The sequence below is a fragment of the Mirounga angustirostris genome, unplaced genomic scaffold (genome assembly GCF_029215605.1).
Source record: "Mirounga angustirostris isolate CCGP_5_RB_7025 unplaced genomic scaffold, mMirAng1.0.hap1 SCAF_4, whole genome shotgun sequence".
NCBI classification, from domain to species: domain Eukaryota; kingdom Metazoa; phylum Chordata; class Mammalia; order Carnivora; family Phocidae; genus Mirounga; species Mirounga angustirostris.
The window spans coordinates 78281579-78303116 of record NW_026991712.1 but is presented as its reverse complement, the minus strand read 5'-3'; the positions used below and the strand labels follow the sequence as shown (position 1 = coordinate 78303116).

The 21538-nt window shown below is 37.5% G+C and overlaps 1 protein-coding gene and 1 pseudogene across 5 annotated transcripts in view; both read right to left on the bottom strand.

Moving 5' to 3' along the window:
• The window catches only part of PXDNL (peroxidasin like), a 509349-nt gene that overhangs the window by 50378 nt on the left and 437433 nt on the right, over positions 1-21538 (bottom strand). For all 5 annotated transcript variants that reach the window (XM_064588349.1, XM_064588346.1, XM_064588345.1 and 2 more), the window contains 2 exons: positions 3559-3693; positions 970-1178 (listed from right to left, as the gene is read on the bottom strand). In XM_064588349.1, the coding sequence (XP_064444419.1) occupies positions 970-1178; positions 3559-3693 (344 nt within the window). The remainder of the gene's footprint in view (positions 1-969; positions 1179-3558; positions 3694-21538) is intronic.
• Positions 6622-6746, bottom strand: LOC123860578 (U4 spliceosomal RNA; annotated as a pseudogene).

Genomic DNA, 21538 nt, shown 5'->3' with positions numbered 1-21538 from the left:
CTATGATGGCAGCTGCCTTTGTCTTCTTAGAGAACATCAGCGCTCCCCCAGGTCCATAGCCTCTATACATGGCGGGCACAAGGCCACTGTGGCCTGTGTGTTGGTAGAGGCAGAAGAGACAAAAGTGTGGTATCATGTGAGAGGTATGTGCTCACATGTGGGACCACAGCATGTTCAGCTCAGAACCATCAAGTTCTTAGTTCATTTCTAGGTGTCAGCTGACATGCATCCTCTCCCTAGCCCTAAGTTACCACTTACTCCAAGTTATCTGACACTCTTGAGCCATATTCTCATTTATTAAAGGAGAGTTAGAGCCACATTTCTTAAGAGGTATGGTGGTGACAAAATAGATGCATACAAAGCACCTTAGATAGAGTTTGGCTTATAAAAGGTGATATGGTAGACGTGGCAAATTATATCACTAGAGAAAGTTCTCTATCAGGACATCCCCAAATTTCCATGAACATGGGTGCAATATTGTATGGAGACTAAATAGTCTAAATTAGCTGAGCTACTATTATTTTTTTCTCCTCTTTGTGGTCAGCTGACCCCCAGGAAGCAGATATATCCAGTACCAAATGACTGGAGTTTGATGTTTGGCATAGTCATCTGAAGGGCAAGCAGAACTAGAGACCAGATTGATCACCAAGTTCCACCCCATTCTGCTGGGCCCTCACCACTCTCCCAGGCCGCTCCCTGCCTCTGACAACCCCTCCCTGCTCTGCTGGGCCCCTCCCTCCCTGACAAGCCCCTCCCCACTCTGAGGAGATTGGATCCAAATGGAGGAGGGGGGGTGGAACGCCTTCCGGTAGTCCTCTCCAACATGTTTGATTCCTAAAGGTTAGAAGACCTGCTGTCGTGTGTTTTCCTCCGTGCACTTTTGTTGAAGGAGTCTAATCTTTGACGTTAGAAATCACACAAGCGCGCACACATGCAAATTCAGACAGGGCTAACGGTGTTCTCACTGACCTTCACAGCAGTCTTGCCACACTCGCAGATCGACCTGAGGTATCTCACTGCAGCTCAGGTAATCCTGAGGGTATTGTGCCTTCACGAAGACATCGGCCTGGACTTGCTGGATGTTGTCACCATTGTCACAGAGCACGCGGCCCAGTGACGCCTGCTTCAGCTGAGTGAGCTGTGCGGGAGTGAACACCCCGGGGTTCTCATACCAGAACCTGGTGGTCAGCAAGGAGAGGCACAGAGTGAGGGTCTTGCGGGGAGCACTGCACTGAGCTGCGTGCGGAGCGGAGATAACAGCACAGAGGAGCTCAGCAAAAGAGAAGCATATGGAAAGGATTATGTTTGTTCTCCAACTAAGCGTGTTTGAATTGCCTCCAATATTTATAAAGTTCTTAAATCCCATGCTTTTGAACTATCGGTTTCTCTTCAAGTTTTACAAAATGATTCAAAGTAAAGCTTTGTAAAGTTTTAAAAGATTTTTAAAAAGCACGTTTTCTAATCTAAAATTCCATAAACTGGTCTTAGAAATTACCTGAACAGTTTAATATTGACATGTTTGCCTAAAAGGGAAATGTTGCTTTGTACTTATTAATACACACTAGTTTATTATATCTATTGGTTAATTAGAATGAACACATTCGGTTTCAAATGAAACCATACAGTTTAAAAACATTATTAAAGTGAGCCCTCGTTCATTCCTTCAGGAAGTATTTCAGTACCATATGCCAAGCACTTTTCTCATGCTAAGAATACAACATATGATAGGAAGCAAACACTGTTGCCACTCACATGGCATATGGGTTGACTTGTGTCCCCTCAAAATTTATATTCTGAAATCCTAGCCCCCAGTACTTCAGAATGTGACTTTATTTGGAGACAGGTCCATTAAAGAGGTAGTTAAGTAAAAATAAGTCATTAGAGTGTCATGGGGGAATTAAGGTCATAATCCAATATGATTAGTGTCCTTATAAGGAAAGGAAATATGGACACAGACAGGTACAGAGGGGAGACTGTGGAGAGAAAGGGAGAAGTTGGCCATCTACAAGACAAGGAGAAAGGTCGCTGTAGGGACCAACACTCCCAACCTTCACCTAGACTCCAGAACTGTGAGACAAGACATTTGTAATTTAAGCCACTCAGTCTTTTGGATTTTATGGTAACCCTAGTAAACTAATACAAATGAGGAAGACGGCTTACATCAAAAAAAACAAAGCTTTCCCAAATTTATTTACTTTTTAACTACTATCATTTGAACATGGCCCAACTATGTGTGGCAATAAATCCAGAGTGCTAAAACTAATTTATAAAAATTAAAATGAAATATTATACTATGAATGTTTGCCAATGTGCAATTAAAAGAATTAAATCTGTTCCTACTTTCTTTATAATTCATAAGTAGAAGAGATTGGGAAGAAAAATTTAAGTAAAGAATAATTTTTAGTATAACTCTAATTAAAAACTAAGTTCTAGGGGACCCCTGGGTGGCTCAGCCTTCAGCTCAGATCCCAGAGTCCTGGGATCAAGTCCCTCATCGGGCTACCTCCTTGGCAGGGAGTCTAATTCTCCCTCTGCCTGCCACTCTCCCTGCTTGTGCTCTCTCTCTCTCTTCCCCTCTCTGACAAATAAATAAAAAATCTTAAAAAAAAAGTTCTAGATAGTGTTTTAAGTCATATAGAGATATAGATATAGATATGTAGATACAGATACACACATCTCTGCAATAATACAAAAGGTTGAATTGTCAAACAGGTTCACAAGACTCCTAGCTCTTACTCAAGACTATACTAATGATTCAGAAGATACAGCGAGTGCCCTGGAACACATTTGGTTCAAGTAAAAGAGGAGAGCTAATAGTGTGTCCCATGCCAACCCAGTGGGGACTGCTTAGTTTTTCAGTTTTCTTAGTTTTTATACTTGGTTAGCCTTGCAAGAAAGATATTACATGAACTTACATCTCCAGCCAGCTGTCTGTCATAATTTCATAAAGTCAAGTTGATTTACAATAAACACTTCAGACAAACCAAGAGATCTTTAGGAAGAATTCCCAGTTATCTTTCTGCTTACCTTAGCACAGTTTTGCAAGGAGGTCTAGTATTGGGTCAACAGGTCTTCCATGAGGATGAAGAGATACAGCTGCAGGCCTGCTGTCAACTCCTGCCTGCCAACATCATTCACAGTTGCCACAATCTATGAGCCCTAGGTACTACTGTTAATCAGACTTCACAGATGAGGCAACAGGTTTCAGGTGTTATGCTTCTTAAGGTTAAATAGTTTTGAGTAGGTGTGCCCAGATTTAAACACAGGGTAGTAAATCTAGTGCATCCTTTTAACCACTGACTTCTATGCCTTTCCTAGACAGTCTATTTCTTTTGTTTTCTACAAAGATTTATAAAAATTTACAAAAAGGAATGCTATCTGGTATTATCAGTAGTCAGAAAAATTCTGTGACCAAATACTATTTGTTATTTCTTATATTCAAAATATTTTAAATCATAGAAAGCATGGACTCACACTCATAATGTTATTGTATACCTATATTTCGGGGCAAAAAAACAATTTTATTAGCTTTGATAAGTATAACAGATAATTCTTCACCTATCTCCATCTCTTAGCCGCTGAAACTGGGTAACAAACAGGCACATAAGTGTTGGCCCCACTCTCGTACCAGGGATCAGGTCTTCAACCATGAGGGCGGGCCAGAAGTCAATGTCGCCTGGCGAGCCATACAATCTGAAACAAAGACGTGCAGATGTCACATGCTGGGGTGTGAAAGTGACAATGACAGTATTATTTATACAAATGACTACAGAGCATTTTTTTAAATTTATACACACTAAAAAGAAAGGCAGAGATTATTAGTATTCCTATTTCATAGGTAACACTTTGAGATGATAGAAGAATTCAGGGATCACCTAGCTGGCCAGGGAACAGAGCAGTGACCTAACCAAGAGCATTTAACCCCAGTCATGTAATATCCACTGTGTTCTTCTTTATAATTACTCTATAAGTATATGGAATATAACTCGTGTGTGTGTGTGTGTAGATCTGTATCCAACTAATTCGTTCAGAAATAAGTAACAAATAAACTAGTTAACTATTAAAAAATGTCCATGCCAGTGTATATGGTAAGTAGGTTAAACAGAGTGAAAAAATAATCTGTGGAAATAATATAATGTGTTAGATAAATTTTCTCTTGCTAAAAAGACAATGATACTTGATTTGGGATCTGAAGTGATTTTTTTTTAAAGATTTTATTTATTTATTTGAGAGAGAGACAATGAGAGACAGAGAGCATGAGAGGGAGGAGGGTCAGAGGGAGAAGCAGACTCCCTGCCGAGCAGGGAGCCCGATGCGGGACTCGATCCTGGGACTCCAGGATCATGACCTGAGCCGAAGGCAGTCGCTTAACCAACTGAGCCACCCAGGCGCCCCTGAAGTGATTTTTTAAAATTAAAAAGTCATAATGTAAATGACAATTAAGCAAACAGCTTTGGATACACCATCCATTTAAAGAAAGAAAATTAGACCAGTACCCGTGAAACTCCTTGTGAGAGCCGCTGAGACTGTTTTCTCCCTGTCCCTAAGGATAAACATGGGAACAACTTGATCTGTCCCATATGTTACTTTAATATTTTATTTCATGTGTATGATTCCACAGACTGCATATTGTTCAGCTTCATATGTTTTAACCTTGGCACAGATGGAAACATCATGTTCATACTTCCTTTGTTTTACTCAACAGTTTATTTGGAGATTCATTCCTGTTGTTGCATACATCTGCATCCTTTTCTCTGCTCTGTAGCCCATTGGATATTCTCCCAATTTAGTTGTCTGTTCTACTGGTGATGAATATTGGTGGTGTTTTCAGCTTTTCACTATAAACGTTCTCATACATGTTTCTTAATACAGAAAAAGGTCTTTCTAGGCCAGGCATCAGCAAATTTTTACAACAAAGTATAAGATTGTAAATATTTTCAGCATTGTGGGCTACATTTTGCAATTACTCAACTCTTACCTTTTTCACAAAAGCAGCCAAAGACAACACATAAAAAATGGACACAGTTTTGTTCCAATAAACCTTTACTTAGAAAATCAGGCAGTGGGTTAGATTTGGTCAGTGGGCTGTGGTTTGCAGATCCCTGCTCTAGAAATGCTGATGCTAAAGTTTCAAATGCTGAGTGTGAAGCATGACATTTTTAATTTTAATAGATAATGCCAAACTGCTGTCCAAAACATATGTATAGTTCATACTCTCATAATGACCATACAGAAGTTCTCTGTGATGCATATCTTCAATTTTAATAGTGTCCTTGGCATATTGAATTTATTCTTCAAATTTTTTTTGTTTAGTTAAATCTCTTTGCTGCTGCCTTTCTTCTCCTTCCCCCACCTTCTCCTTCCTTCCCCTCCCCCTTGTACCCCTCTCTATCCTCCCCCTCCTGCTCCTTCTCCTCCTGCTTCTCCTCCTCCTCCTGCATTTCTTTTCTTAATTTCTGATGATAGCTGGGCTTTTTATATCTCCAAGTACTTGTTTGAGTGTTTGAGTGCTTGTTTAATTCCGATTCAAGTGTTGTATTATAGATTCCTTCTGTTTCAATTTTTTTTTCCCTGGAAGAATTTTTCTCTGAAATGTTTTGATTTGCATTTTTATTTTCTTGCTACATAGCTTTATTTGAAATAAGTTCTCTCTCTCTCTCTCTCTCTCTCTCTCTCTCTCTTATTCCTAGGCATTTCATGAAATGGTTTTCTAGTTCAGTACCATACTCTTCTGTCACTGAAGTGAAGTATATCATCTTAGATTGAGGTGTTGGTGGCAATGGGAGACAGTAGGCATTGATGGGTTTTATTTCTCTTCCATTCTTACAGCATTCTTAATTTCACTTCATTCTGCTTTAGTTTCCTATCGTAGCTGAAGGGGTGCTATCCCTTCTCTACTTATCTTCTGTCTCCAAAACATGGCTAACTCTGGTTACTTTCTGCCATGTGACTGGTATTGTGGACTCCTGGGTTCCAGAGCTACATTTGGTGATTTAACGCTTATTGTTGACCTGTGTCCTTCTAGAGAGATTTCTTTTTTTTTCTCATAGTTCATCTATATACCCTGCTCCTCTGTCTTATGTCCACAAAGATTTTTAAATTCTCCATCCTTCTCTCCATGCCCACAGACTTGCTGTGGAAGTGGAGCTTCGATGGCAGCTCTGTTGGAACTTGATGATGATTTTCAGACGTAAAATAATTTGAAATTCATGCCATTCTTGTCTCTTACTAATTCTAAATGTATGAGTCATGTGTTATTTGGTGTGTTCTCTTCATCAGCCTCATAGTTTTGTAGGAGGCCATGTTAAAAGATTTAAAATCAAATGACCATTTGTTATTTTTCTAAGACTAACTTGAAATTATATCTACTTTGTAAAATTTGTGCTAATCTAATGGGAGTGAAATAGTGTTTCATTATGATTTTTCATTATCCTGATTATTTTCTTGAGCATCTGCTATATATTGATTGGGCGATCTTTTTTTTTTTCACATAAAATGCCTATTTATACCACGTCTTTTTCCCATTTTTTCTATTGGGTTATGATTTTCTGTCTTACTTTAGGAGTTCTGTATATATTCTGTATGCTAATGCATTGTTATCTATGTTCAAATGTATTCCTCAAATTTGGGACTTTTTTTTTTTAAGATTTTTTTTTCAAAGAGATTGAAACAAGTGAAATTTTAATTAGCAATAATTGTGCCTCAGATAAACCTCATTGCCTATGATACTGCCACTGCACAAAGCTTAAAACAAGTGAAATTTTAATAAAATGCCTTATTTAACCCAATTCACCCAAAATGTCACTTCAACATGCAATCAATTTTAAAAATCATCAGTGAGATACTTTATGGTCTTTTGTTTCTATTAAGTCTCTGAAATCCAATGTATTTTTATACACACAGCACATCCTCCATTTGGACTGGCCAGATCGCAAGTGCCCCACATGACCAGTGGCCGCCATGTTGGACAGCGCAGATCCAGCTTAAGAGCAAGGCTCCCACTAGCTGGCAACAGGGCCGAGGGCAAGTCCTTGGTTCTTCCCCCATGGGTTTGCTCATCTGATGCCAGATGACTCTTCCAGCCCCAAAGGTCTGTGGAGTTCTCTTTCTTAGAAATAGCTGTATTAAATCGTTTTTAAAATAACAGATACAGGGATGGATGAAAGAATTAATGAATAAGTGAACAGGTCAATTATGGGTTATGGTCGCCGATGCCATCATTTGGCTGAGAACAGGAGCAATGGGAGCAAGCTTGTTGTGGTAACTTGTATGGATGAGAACGTTTCCATACAGCAGCTATAGAAATTGGTAAGATGCTGCGGTTATCCACACACATGGAGAAGATGTGCTTATACACGAGCTTTCCAAATGTATCAAGTATGTCGGTGATAAGGACAAATTTCTTGGGTAGAAGGGGGAGGGGCAAAGGGAAAGGGAGAGAGAGAGAATCCCAAGCAGACTCCACACTGAGTGCAGAGTCCAAGGCAGGACTCCATCCCAGGGTCCTGGTATCATGACCTAAGCCAAAATCAAGTCAGATGCTTAACCGACTGAGCCATACAGGTGACCCAATAGGACTGTTTGTATTAATTACTCTCATTATGTCAGACTTTGATGAAAATAGTGTCTTCCTTTTAAGGTCAATTTTATCAATTTTTTATAGTTTTTTTATACTTTTTTTTTGCTTTTAATATAATTATATTTTTTTCAATATCTATTTATTTATTTTTTTAATTTTATTATGTTAATTACCATACATTACATCATTAGTTTTTGATGTAGTGTTCCATGATTCATTGTTTGCATATAACACCCATTGATCCATTCAGTACCTGCCCTCTTTAATACCCATCAGAAGGCTAACCCATCCCCCTACACCCTCTCCCCTCTAGAACCCTCAGTTTGTTTCTCAGAGTCCATAGTCTCTCATGGTTCATCTCCCCCTCCAATTTACCACCTTCATTTTTCCCTTCCTGTTACCTTGTGGTTTTTTTTGTTTTTTGGGTTTTTTTTAAACATATAATGTATTATTTGTTTCAGAGGTACAGTTCTGTGATGCAATAGTCTTACACAATTCACAGCACTCACCATAGCACATACCCTCCCCAATGTCTATCACCCAGCCACTCCATCCCTCCCACGCCCCACCGCTCCAGCAACCCTCAGTTTGTTTCCTGAGTTAAGAATTCCTCATATCAGTGAGATCTTATGATACATGTCTTTCTCTGATTGACTTATTTCCATCAGCATAATACCCTCCAGTTCCATCCACGTTGGTTCAAATGGCAAGAATTCATTTCTTTTGATGGGTCTGTAATATATCATTGTATATATATATATACCACATTTTATTGACCCATTCATCTGTCAATGGACATCTTGGCTTTTTACACAGTTTGGCTATTGTGGACAATGCTGCTATAAACATCGGGGTGCACATACCCCTTCGGATCCCTACATTTGTATCTTTGGGGTAAATACCCAGTAGTGAAATTGCTGAGTTGTATTGTAGCTCTATTTTCAACTTTTTGAGGAACCTCCATACTGATTCCAGAGTGGCTGCACCAGCTTGCACTCCCACCAACAGTGTAGGAGGGTTCCCCTTTCTCCGCATCCCCACCAAAATCTGTCATTTCCTGACTTGTTAATTTTAGCCATTCTGACTGGTGTGAGGTGGTATCTCATTGAGGTTTGGATTTGGATTTCCCTGATGCCGAGCGATGTTCAGCACTTTTTCGTGTGTCTGTTGGATATTTGGATGTCTTCCTTGGAAAAAATCTGTTCATGTCTTCTGCCGATTTCTTGATTGGATCATTTGTTCTTTGGGTGTTGAGTTTGATAAGTTCTTTATAGATTTTGGATACTAGCCCTTTATCCGATATGTCATTTGCAAATATCTTCTCCCGTTCTGTAGTTGTCTTCTGGTTTTGTTGACTATTTGCTTTGCTGTGCAGAAGCTTTTTATTTTGATGAAGTCCCAATAGTTCATTTTGGCCCTTGCTTCCCTTGCCTTAGGCAATGTTTCTTGGAAGAAGTTGCTGCAGGTGAGGTAGAAGAGGTTGCTGCTTGTGTTTTCTTCAAAGATTTTCATAGAATCCTGTCTCAAATTCAGATCTTTCAACTATTTTGAGTCTATTTTTGTGTGTGGTGTAAAGAAATGGTCCAATTTCATTCTTCTGCAAGTGGCTGTCCAATTTTCCCAACACCATTTGTTGAAGAGACTGTCTTTGTTCCATTGGACATTCTTTCCTACTTTGTCAAAGATTAGTTGACCATAGAGTTGAGGGTCCATTTCTGGGCTCTTTTCTGTTCCATTGATCTATGTGTCTGTTTTTGTGCCAGTACCATACTGTCTTGAGGATGACAGCTTTGTAATGGAGCTTGAAGTCAGAATTGTGATGCCACCAGCTTTGCTTTTCCTTTTCAACAGTCCTCTGGCTATTCGGGTCTTTTCTGGTTCCATACAAATTTTAGGATTATTTGTTCCATTAGTTTGAAAAAAGTGGATGGTATTTTGATGGGGATTGCATTGAATGTGTAGATTTCTCTAGGTAGCATTGACATCTTCACAATATTTGTTCTTCCAAACCATGAGCCTGGACCGTTTTCCATTTCTTTGTCTCTTCCTCAATTTCTTTCATGAGTATGCTATAGTTTTCTGAGTACAGAGTCTTTGCCTCTTTGGTTAGATTTATTCCTAGGTATCTAATGGTTTTGGGTGAAATTGTAAATGGGATCAACTCCTTAATTTCTCTTTCTTCTGTCTTGTTGTTGGTGTATAGGAATGTCACTGATTTCTGTGCATTGATATTATATCCTGCCACTTTGCTAAATTCCTGTATGAGTTCTAGCAGTTTTGGGGTGGAATCTTTTGGGTTTTCCACATAAAGTATCATATCATCTGCAAAGAGTGAGAGTTTGACTTCTTCCTTGCTGATTCAGATGCCTTTTATTTATTTTTGTTGTCTGATTGCTGTGGCTAGGACTTCTAATACTATGTTGAATAGCAGTGGTGATAGTGGACATCCCTGCCGCGTTCCTGACTTTAGGGGGAAAGCTCTCAGTTTTTCCGCATTGAGAATGATATTTGCTGTGGGTTTTTCATAGATGGCTTTTATGATATCGAGGTATGTACCCTCTATCCCTATACTCTGAAGAGTTTTGATCAAGAAAGGATGCTGTACTTTCTCAAATACTTTTTCTGCAGCTTTTGAAAGGATCATATGGTTCTTGTTTTTTGTTTTATTAATGTATTGTATCACATAATTGATCTGCAGATGTTGAACCAACCTTGCAGCCCAGGGATAAATCCACTTGGTCATGATGAATAATCCTTTTAATGTACTGTTGGATCCTATTGGCTAGTATTTTGGTGAGAATTTTTGCAACTAGGTTCATCAAGGATATTGGTCTGTAATTCTCCTTTTTGATGGGGTCTTTGTCTGGTTTTGGGATCAAGGTAACGGTGGCCTCATAAAACGAATTTGGAGGTTTTCCTTCCATTTTGATTTTTTGGAACAGTTTCAGAAGAATAGGTATTAATTCTTCTTGAAATGTTTGGTAGAATTCCCCAGGGACGCCATCTGGCCGTGGGCTCTTGTTTGTTGGGAGATTTTTGATGACTGCTTCCATTTCCTTCGTGGTTATAGGTCTGTTCAGGTTTTCTATTTCTTCCTCATTCAGTTTTGGGTGTTGACACATCACTAGGAATGAATCCATTACTTCCAGATTGTCTAATTTGCTGGCATAGAGTTGCTCATAATATGTTCTTATAATTAGTTGTATTTCTTTGGTGTTGGTTGTGATCTCTCCTCTTTCGTTCATGATTTTATTTAGTGGGTCATTTTTCTTTTTGATAAGTCTGGCCAGGGGTTTATCAATCTTGTTAATTCTTTCAAAGAACCAGCTCCTAGTTTCGTTGATCTGTTCTACTGTTCTTCTGGTTTCTATTTCATTGATTTCTGCTCTGATCTTTATTATTTCTCTTCTCCTGCTGGGTTTAGGCTTTATTTGCTGTTCTTTCTCCAGCTCCTTTAGGTGTAGGGTTAGGTTGTGTACTTGAGACCTTTCTTGTTTCTTGAGAAAGGCTGGTATTGCTATATACTTTCCTCTTAGGACTGCCTTTGCTGCATCCCAAAGATTTTGAACAGTTGTGTTTTCATTTTCATTGGTTTCCATGAATTTTTTTAATTCTTCTTTAATTTCCTGGTTAACCCATTCATTTATTAGTAGGATGCTCTTTAGCCTCCATCTATTTGAGTACTTTCTGACTTTCCCCTTGTGATTGAGTTCTAGTTTCAAATCATTGTGGTCAGAAAATATGCAGGGAATGATCCCAATCTTATGGTACTGGTTGAGACCTGATTTGTGACCTAGGATGTGATCTATTCTGAGGAATGTTCCATGGGCACTAGAGAAGAATGTGTATTCTGTTGCTTTGGGATGAAATATTCTGAATAGATCTGTGAAGTCCATTTGGTCCAGTGTGTCATTTAAAGTCTTTATTTCCTTGTTGATCTTTTACTTAGATGATCTGTCCATTTCAGTGAGGGGGTTGTTACAGTCCTGCACTATTATTGTATTGTTGTCAATGTGTTTCTTTGCTTTTGTTATTAATTGGCTTATATAATTGGCTGTTCCCATGTTAGGGGCATATTTATTTATAATTGTTAGATTTTCTTGTTGGATAGACCCATTAAGTTTGATATAGTGTCCTTCCTCATCTCTTATTATAGTCTTTGATTTAAAATCTAATTTGTCTGATATAAGGATTGCCACCCCAGCTTTCTTGTGGTGTCCATTAGCATGGAAAATTGTTTTCCACCCCCTCGCGTTCAATCTGTGGGTGTCTTTGGGTCTAAAATGAGTCTCTTGCAGGTAACATATTGATGGGTCTTGTTTTTTTATCCAATCTGATACCCTGTGTCTTTTGATTGGGGCATTTAGCCCATTCACATTCAGGGTAACTATTGAAAGATATGAATTTAGTGCCATTGTATTGCCTGTAAGGTGACTGTTACTGTATATTGTCTGTGTTCCTTTCTGGTCTATGTTACTTTTAGGCTCTCTCTTTGCTTAGAGGATCCCTTTCAATATTTCTTGTAGGGCTGGTTTTGTGTTTGCAAATTCCTTTAGTTTTTGTTTGTCCTGGAAGCTTTTTATCTCTCCTTCTATTTTCAATGACAGCCTAGCTAGATATAGTATCTTGGCTGCATATTTTTCTCATTTAGTGCTCTCAATATATCATGCCAGTCCTTTGGCCTGCCAGGTCTCTGTGGATAGGTCTGTTGCCAGTCTAATGTTTTTACCACTATAGGTTACAGACCTCTTGTCCAGAGCTGCTTTCAGGATTTTCTCTTTGTCTATGAGACTCGTAAATTTTACTATTAGATGTCAGGGCGTTGACCTATTTTTATTGAGTTTGAGGGGTGTTCTCTGTGCCTCCTGGATTTTGATGTCTGTTTCCTTCCCCAAATTAGGGAAGTTCTCTGCTATAATATGCTCCAATATACCTTCTGCCCCTTTCTCTCTTTCTTCTTCTGGGATCCCAATTATTCTAATGTTGTTTTGTCTTATGGTATTGTTTATCTCTCGAATTCTGCCCTCGTGACCCAGTAGTTGTTTATCTCTCTTTTTCTCAGCTTCTTTGTTCTCCACCATTTGATCTTCTATATCACTAAATTTTCTCTTCTTCCTCATTTATCCTAGCAGTTAGATTCTCCACTTTTGATTGCACCTCATTAATAGCCTTTTTGATTTTGACTTGGTTAGATTTTAGTTCTTTTATTTCTCCAGTGGGTTTCTCTAATATCTCCATGCTTTTTCAAGCCCAGCTGGTATCCTTAAAATCATCATTCTGAACTCTAGTTCCAACATCATACTAATGTCCATATTGTTTAGGTCCCTGCAGTCGGTACTGCCTCTTGTTCTTTTTGTTGAGGTGATTTTTTCCATCTTGTCATTTTGTCCAGAGGAGAATAGATGAATGAGAGAACAAAATGCTAACAGGGTAACAATGTCCCCAGAAAATACACACTAAACAAATCAGAAAAGACCTGAAAGCAGGGGATAAGAAAGGGAAAGAAAGAAAAAAGATAAAGATAAAAACAAACAAAAACAAAACAAAAACAGAATATGATCAAATATGATCAGGCTGGTGCATAGATCAGTGCCACACACTAGATTTTGGGTGTATTTTGCTCTGTTAGAAGAAAGTGCCTCCCAAAATTTTAAAGAAAGAAAAACTTATATATGTACAAAAATAAGGGTAAATATGATGAAGAGATGGAATATGACTGTAAAGATTAACATTATAAAAAATTTTATAAAAGGAATTGATAAGGTAAGAAGTGGTTGAAAGAAGAAAGAAGAGGAATTAAAAAAAGGGGGGGAAGAGAATGTGATCAGGCAGGAGACTAGAACAAAGCCATACACTAGAGATTTAGGGTATATTTTGATCTGTTAGAAGAAACTGTATCCCAAAATTTTAAAGAGAGAATAACTTATATATATATATATATATATATATATATATATATACCAAAAATAAGGTTAACTACTATGAAGGGATAGAATATGACTCTAAAAATGTAAAATAAAAAAGATTTTTTTTAAAAAGGGATAAGATTTTGGTGTAAAAAGGGAAAAAGAAAAATTTAAAAAAAAAGAAAAAGAAAAAAAATTTAAAAATTAGCTTTGAAAGACTATAAAGAATCATGGGAAAAAAGCCATGAATTTTCGGTAAACTTGGTCTTGGCTGATGGTTCTTGCTGATCTTCTGGGGGAGGGGCCTGATGCCATGGTTCTCAAATGTCTTTGCTGGAGGCGGAATTGCCCACCCTTGCCCAGTCCGGGCTAAGTAACCTATTCAGGTTTGCTCTTGGGAGCTTTTGTTCCCTGCAAGCTTTCCGCACAGCTTTGGAGGAAGAGACTGAAATGGCGGTCTCCCAATCTCTGCCCCAGAGGAGTGGAGAACTCCATGCTCCACTCCTCAGTGCGCCCCCAGAGAAAAGCAGTCAGTCACTCCCATCTCCCTGGTCTCCAGCCGCACTCTGTGCTCACCTGGCCTGTGACTGAGCATTTCTATCTCTGGCACCTGACCCCGTTTGGAGTCTCCCAACCCAGCAGAACAGTCCCACGCCACTCCTCCCAGGGGAGGAAGGGGAGTCTCCCCAGATCTGCCACTGTTGGGTCCCTGCTGGAGGAGCAGTGGTCCGACTGTGCCAAAGATCACGGTTTATGGCAACCCTGAGCTGAGAGCCCACTCCTTGGCTCTGTCTCTGCAGCCAGCTTCCCAGCTCCAATACCTGGGAGCTCTGCTGCACTCAGGCACCCCCGGTCTTTCTGTGACCCCGAGGGTCCTGAGACCACACTGTCCCGCCAGGGTTCCACCCCCAGCTTAGCCACTGGAGCGAAGTCCCTCATGGAGCAGACTTCTAAAAGTTTCTATTTTGTGCTCCGCAGCTCTATCACTTGCCAGAAGCGACTGATGGAGGCGCCCTCCCCCGCCATCTATCTTCCTGAATATCGCCTCGGATTCACTTCTCCACACATCCTACCTTCCAGAAAGCGGTCTCTTTTCTGTTCAGAGAGATGTTGCTATTCTTTTCTTCAATCTCCTGTTGAGTTTGTAGGTGTTCAGAATGGTTTGATCCCTATCTAGCTGAATTCCTGGGACCAGATGAAATTTTGGTCTCCTACTCCTCTGCCATCTTGCTCCTCCCCCTCTATAGGTGGTTTTTTAAAATTTAAAGTAAAATACCCTTTTCTTCCCCAATGCTGTAAAGATATTCTCTTTTATATTTTTTAAAGTTTTAAACTTTTGCCTCTCATATATAAGTCCCTCATCTTTTTGGAATTGATTTTCATATGTGATGTGAGATAGAAATCCATACTCATTTTTATCCATGGATAGCCAATTTTTACTGCACCATTTACTAAGAATGTTCTCATTTCTCACTAATTTGTCTTGCACTACTTTCAAATACCATGGTTCCACACAGGAGCACATTTTTTTGTGTGGCTTTCTATTCTATCAGTCTATTTGTCTATTCTTGAATGAATATCACACTATATTAATTACTAAAAGCTGTATAATAACTGTTGCTAATTGGAACATCAAATCTCTCAGTTAGATTCTTCTTGGCCATTTTCTCTCTCAAGTTAACTTTAAAATCATTCTGTTGATGCCACAACAAAGAACTATTAAGATCTTAATTAGCATTACAATAAATACATAATTTTAGGGGAATACTGACACATTTGAATTATTGACTCTTACTCCTCCTAAATGAAATCCATATCCCATTTCTTAAGTTCTCTTTAGTAACTACCCAGAGAATCCTCTACTTTTCTTCCTAAAATATTGTACAGCTTTTGTTAATCTTTTCTTCTTATTTTGTATTGCAATTTGATTTTTCTTATATTTATCTTAGTTTACTATGTACAGAATTTGCAAAAAATAATTATGACAGTTTTATTTGATCCTTTCCAGTATTTCTTTCTTTTTTATTTTATTGCCTTGCTATGGTTTTTGATACAACTTTGAACATTAATCATGGTAGTTGCCATCCTTATCTTATTCATGTGTTTAAATGGAAGGCTTTTCACATTTAATCAATTGCAGTAGATTTTTTGAGCTGCTCTTTATTAAGTCAGGATGTTCCATTTTCCTAGAATACTAAGAGCTTTCCTCAAAATCAAGAGGGATGCTGCATTTTACCTGGGATATTTTTTTCTACAAACACTGAAATTATCATTTCTTTTTCTTTTTAATCTTCATGGCATAAATTCTATCAATACTTTAAAAATGTTGGACCAATTATATTAGCAGAATAAACCTATTTTCTTCATGTTTAATATATACACTGTTCAACCTGGATTTTTAATGCTTTGTTTAGAAGTTTTTATCTAGGGCCCCTGGGTGGCTCAGTCAGTTAAATGTCTGCCTTCAGCTCAGGTCATGATGTCAAGGTCTTGGGATTGAGCCCTGCATCTGACTCCCCACTCAGTGGGGAGTCTGCTTCTCACCCTGCTAGTGCTCTCTCTCAAATAAATAAATAAATAAATAAATAAATAAATAAATAAATAAATAGTTTTTATCTAAACTTATATGCGATAATATCTTACAAAATTTCCTTTTTTCATACTGCATTGTTTTTGTGTTTTTTTAAATATCAAAATAGTACTGGTCCCTAAAAGTAACTTAGTTAATGTTCTGTGTTCCCTGTTTGTGTATTTTCAGAAAAACTCCATGGGCCTTAGGACTCTAAGACAAAATTGAATACTAGGTTTGATTTCAAGAACATGTGTCCAAATTTATTTTGAAAGCTTCCTTCCCATTTAAAGTCATAACATCTAGCATATTTTGCCATAGCGTTTGGTTTCTCTTTATTGCTGTGTCCCCTGCCCTATATTTTCAACAAAATAAGTTAAAGAAAATGGTTACTTAAAAGTAAATTTTCATTATTGTTCTGGGTTGAATTATGTCCTAAAGAAAGACCCAGTACCTGTGAATGTGGTATAATTTGAAAGTAGGGTCTTTGCAGATGCAATCAAGTTAAGATGAGGTCACCAGGGTGGATTTTAATCCAATATGAATATGACTGCTGTCCTTATAAGAAGAGGGAAATATAGACACAGACACACAGTGAGAACACCCTGTGATGATAGAGGCAAAGATTGTGCTCTACAGCTACAGGCCAAGGAATGCCAAGGATGGCTGACAAACCACCAGAAGCTAAGAGGCAAAGGATTTGCTCCGGTAGGTTTTAGTGGGATCATGGTCCTGCTGACACTTTAAATTCAGACTTCCAACCTCCAGAACTGTGAGACACTTAATTGTAGTTTTCTTCAGCCACCCAGTTTGTGGTACTTTGTTATGGCAGCACTGGGAATCTAAGACAATTATTAGCTCCCATAATTCTATACAAAAGTCACTCCTAATTTCTAAAACAGTTTTCCTGACAGAATGTTCACTGTCCTGTTTTTATGCTTATTTTTTAATGTAATGTAATTTTTTTAAAGATTTTATTTATTTATTTGACAAAGAAAGACACAGTGAGAGAGGGAACACAAGCAGGGGGAGTGCAGAGGAGGGAGCCCGATGCGGGGCTCAATCCCAGGACCCTGGGATCATGACCTGAGCCGAAGGCAGACTCTTAACAACTGAGCCACTCAGGTGCCCCAGTGTAATGTAATTTTGATAGTCTTTGAATTCACATTAATTTCTTAGACTCAGTAATAAAGATGTTGCATTCCGAATGGTTAAAATGACATTATACAGCATATGGTAAATAATGGTTAATGCAAATCAGAAAGTTAAACAAGGTGAAATTAAGGTCTGTGAATTGTTAAAAGTTCATACAAGAAATGCTAGTTTGAGGTTTTAGAAATTAAAACATTGCACTTTCCCAGATAGGATAATCATGGTTTTGTTAATTTCAGTCCTTTGATACTGATTTGTTTTTCATTTTTTAACCAATTCAGCTAAACATTAACCATTCCTAACCTTATTGTAACTTGTTGCTTTTATTGTGGCTTACCACCTAGCTCCAAGAAAAATTAAGAGCCTTTAAAGGTACTTAGTACAGGTACCATATTGAGTAACTTATTAATCATATATGGCTTATGTTTGAAACAATAACAATAATGAGCTCCAACCATATTAGAGGGAAGTCTGAAATCAATGAGTTCTCAAAACATTTTTTACTGATTCATCTACATTACTCAGGAGAACATTAGCTCTATTTTTTTTTTAATTTTTTAAAATTATAGACATTGTACCTCTTCTTTTGGTTTTAATTAGTTCCTAGTAGGAATATAAAGCAGCTTCTATGTTTAATTCCTTTGGTATATCAATTCACTTCTTAGATTTCCTCCCCAAAGCTAATACTCAACGTTTATTCCATACTTGAAAATAGCAACCCAACATAAAGGTGGCATGGTTATTGATGAGGAAAACAAAGACAAGAAAAATGTAGCTTAAATTAAATCTCTTAACAGCTTGCAGCCCACTAATAGCTGAAACATGCAGAATATGACTTTCCTCAAGGAACCATGGCTGCCTCAGTGCCTTAATGCTTATGTTTTATTAAAGACTAAAAGTAACCTTATCTTAACAGCAGCTGGCCCCTCAAGGTCCTAAAAGCCTTGCTTCCAAATTCCTTAGAGACTTATGCTATCCCTAACCCCCACGAACTAAAAAGTATGTATCAGTCAGTTCTCACCATCTCAGTACAGCTCTTTCTGTCCACGGGTCCTATCCCTGTGCTATGATAAAAACAACTTTTTGCACCATAAAACATCTCAAGAATTCATTCTTGACCACTGGGCTCGATGATCCCGCATCAGTTATGACTGTAAAGAGTTATATAATCCTGGTGGCTCAGTCGGTTAAGCAGCTGCCTTTGGCTCAAGTCATGATCCCAGGGTCCTGGGATCGAGCCCTGCATTGGGCTCTCTGCTCAGCGGGGAGCCTGCTTCTCCCTCTCCCTCTGCCCCTCCACCCACTTGTGTGCTTTCTCTCTCTCTCTCTCTCAAATAAATAAATAAAATCTTAAAAAAAAGGGGGGGTTATATAATCTGAGATGACATCTTATCAGCACTGCTCCTGAGAGTGACAACAGTGTATACCAACCTCCTTTCTGTTGAGTGCAGGAACAAAAATTACATTACACTGGGGTATCTGGGTGGCTCAGTCATTAAGCGTCTGCTTTCTAATCTAATATACCTCCTGTGGTAGGCATCCCACAATTAAGGAAATACAGCCTTTTAGAAGCCTCCAGGTACTTCTCACCATAACATTGACCTAAGTATTGCATTAGTGTGCACTGCCCAGAGCAAGTGTGAAAACCGTCTTCATAAATAGTCCCCTAGCTTTGATAAGGTAACATTTAATTGTGTTTAATTAAATTCAGCTTCTAACCTTTTTTTATTACTGCAAAACAAACTATATATGGACAATAAGAGTAAAAGTCTAGCTATGTTTAAGTGGTATTTTTGTTACTATTTTGATATACAGAAAGTTGAAAGAAAAGACTTGCAAACCTTGGAATGAGCTATTGAATGCCACAAAGACGTCAATGTAATCCACGTCTAATTTCATAACAGTAGTTTGACTTAAAGTCTGCTCTAGAAGAATGAATAATAAGAATAACTTTAACTGGATCATTCTGAGAGACACCAGGGTAGAAGGTCCTGTATGGAATTTTTTTCCAGGGCTCTACATGCTTCCTGATTCAGAGAGTGAAAAACAGATAATGTAGCAAGGTATGATTTTAATGAAACAAATCAAAGCCTTTACCACAAAACTGAGGAATGATGCTTTGTGAGAAAGTGTCCTTGTGGAAAAGCTTTCTGACACTCTTTTGAATTTTTAGAATAAATGTGATCATTTAATAGCTTTTAGAGAGAAAATATGAAACACATCCTTCAAAAAAGCAAAATGCCTTTGTGTACTCTCATGCAAAGTAAAATTTATTCTGCCTCAGGATGATTGCTTCAATTTGAGAGAAATAAATGACATAACTATCAAAGAAATTAAAACAATGAAAACATACTACCTCACCAATGTGATTAGTCAGACCAGAAACATTATATAATATAACTTTAGGGTTGATTTAAAGTCACTAAAACACCAGAAAGAAAAGTTAGTTCCTTAACCTGGAAGAAGAATTCCTCAAAATACTTTTTTTACTGGAAGTTTATCTCAGGACTCTAAATGTTTCCTGAAAGATTTTAATGACATCATATTTTTTTCTTTTAAAATTCTTCTACAATTAAAATTTTATGCATTTTGGAGAGCCATAAACTTTATCTTTAAGAAACATTACCTCTGTAACTGAAATGGCACAGATAATTAAGCACCTGGGGAAAATAATTGTCACTTTTTTTCTTTTTGAACAAATATATAATACAATCCAGTTTTTGCTTTTACAAGAGGAGGAAATTTTCTTTCTACTACAACTTTACAGGAGGAAAATAATCTAAGCTACTTTATATAACATTTTTTAGAGAACTAATTTTCAGATCATCAAATTTTCAGAAGAGGAGTACAGAATATAGAACTCTATAATTATATATGATAATAAAAATAATCATTGAAACTCTATCTTGTGATCAGTTGGAAGAAAAAGGAAAGTGAAAGGACAAAAAAGTAGAAAAAAGAACTAGAAGAAAAAGAAGAATAAAAATATAAAATCAAGACAGAGAATCAAGAGTAAGAGATACACCCAGACATCATGGAGAGTGGAATAGACTTCCTCACAGGAAAAGGGACAGGTTTGGGGCGCCTGGGTGGCTCAGTTGGTTGAGCGACTGCCTTCGGCTCAGGTCATGATCCTGGAGTCCCGGGACCGAGTCCCACATCTGCTTCTCCCTCTGACCCTCCCCCCTCTCATGTGCTCTCTCTCTCTCTCATTCTTTCTCTCAAATAAATAAATAAAATCTTAAAAAAAAAAAAAAGAAAAGAAAAGGGACAGGTTTGTACCCATCAAATATTCATGTGCTTAGAGCACTAACATATTTGAAAAACATTTAGAGAGAAAAATCTTTCATGAAAATAATATTTGGACATTTACACCATGGTAACTAGTAAAAATTAAGTCCTCCTGCCCCCCTTTTTTTACACCAGTGGTAGACATAGATTAGAAATTTGCTTTTTGGTATATTTTTCATACTCAGGATAAAATACTGAAAAAAACATTTTTATTAAATTCTCACATATAACAACCATTGAAATCTCTGGCTCTGAGAAGTGTTCTTTTTGCTTAAAAGATTCCTTAACAAGTATTGGATGTTAAAGACATGTAATCCCCCAAAAGAGACTTTTCATCATACCACAACCAAAAAGAATGGAAAATAACTGAAAGAGGAAAGGAAATATATTTTTCACTGTGTGAGACAATACTATTAAATGTCATGTCTACAAACCACATAAAATAATCTAATATATCTCCTATGGTAGGCATCCCACAATTAAGGAAATACAGTAATAATCCATGGTTTTGATTTCTGATTATGACATACACAACTAACACTTTCATTCAGTTCACAGATTCCTAATGACTTCTAGAATTCTGTAGACATTAGTCTGGGATTAAGAACTGAACTAATTGACAGACTCTGCTCTAAAAAAGCATAGGCCAGTTAGGAGACATAACAGATATTTAAAACATAAACTATAGTATAAAAAAATACTATATAAAAGTATATAGAGATTTCTTCTAAGTCTCTGAAGTCATGTTCCATATATCATAGTAGTTGTAGTAAGAGAGATAATAAATGAGATAGAGATGATAGAGGATGATAGATGATAGATAGATGATGATAGATAGATGATAGATAGATAGATAGATAGATAGATAGATAGATAGATGATAGATAGATAGATAAATGATAGATAATAGATCGATAGATGATAGATAGATAGATAGATAGATAGATAGATAGATAATAGATAGTAGATAAGAGAGTCTTTTCTATATGCCAGCTTAAGTGATCAGCCTTTTATTTTTATTGTGCTATTTGATCTTAATTG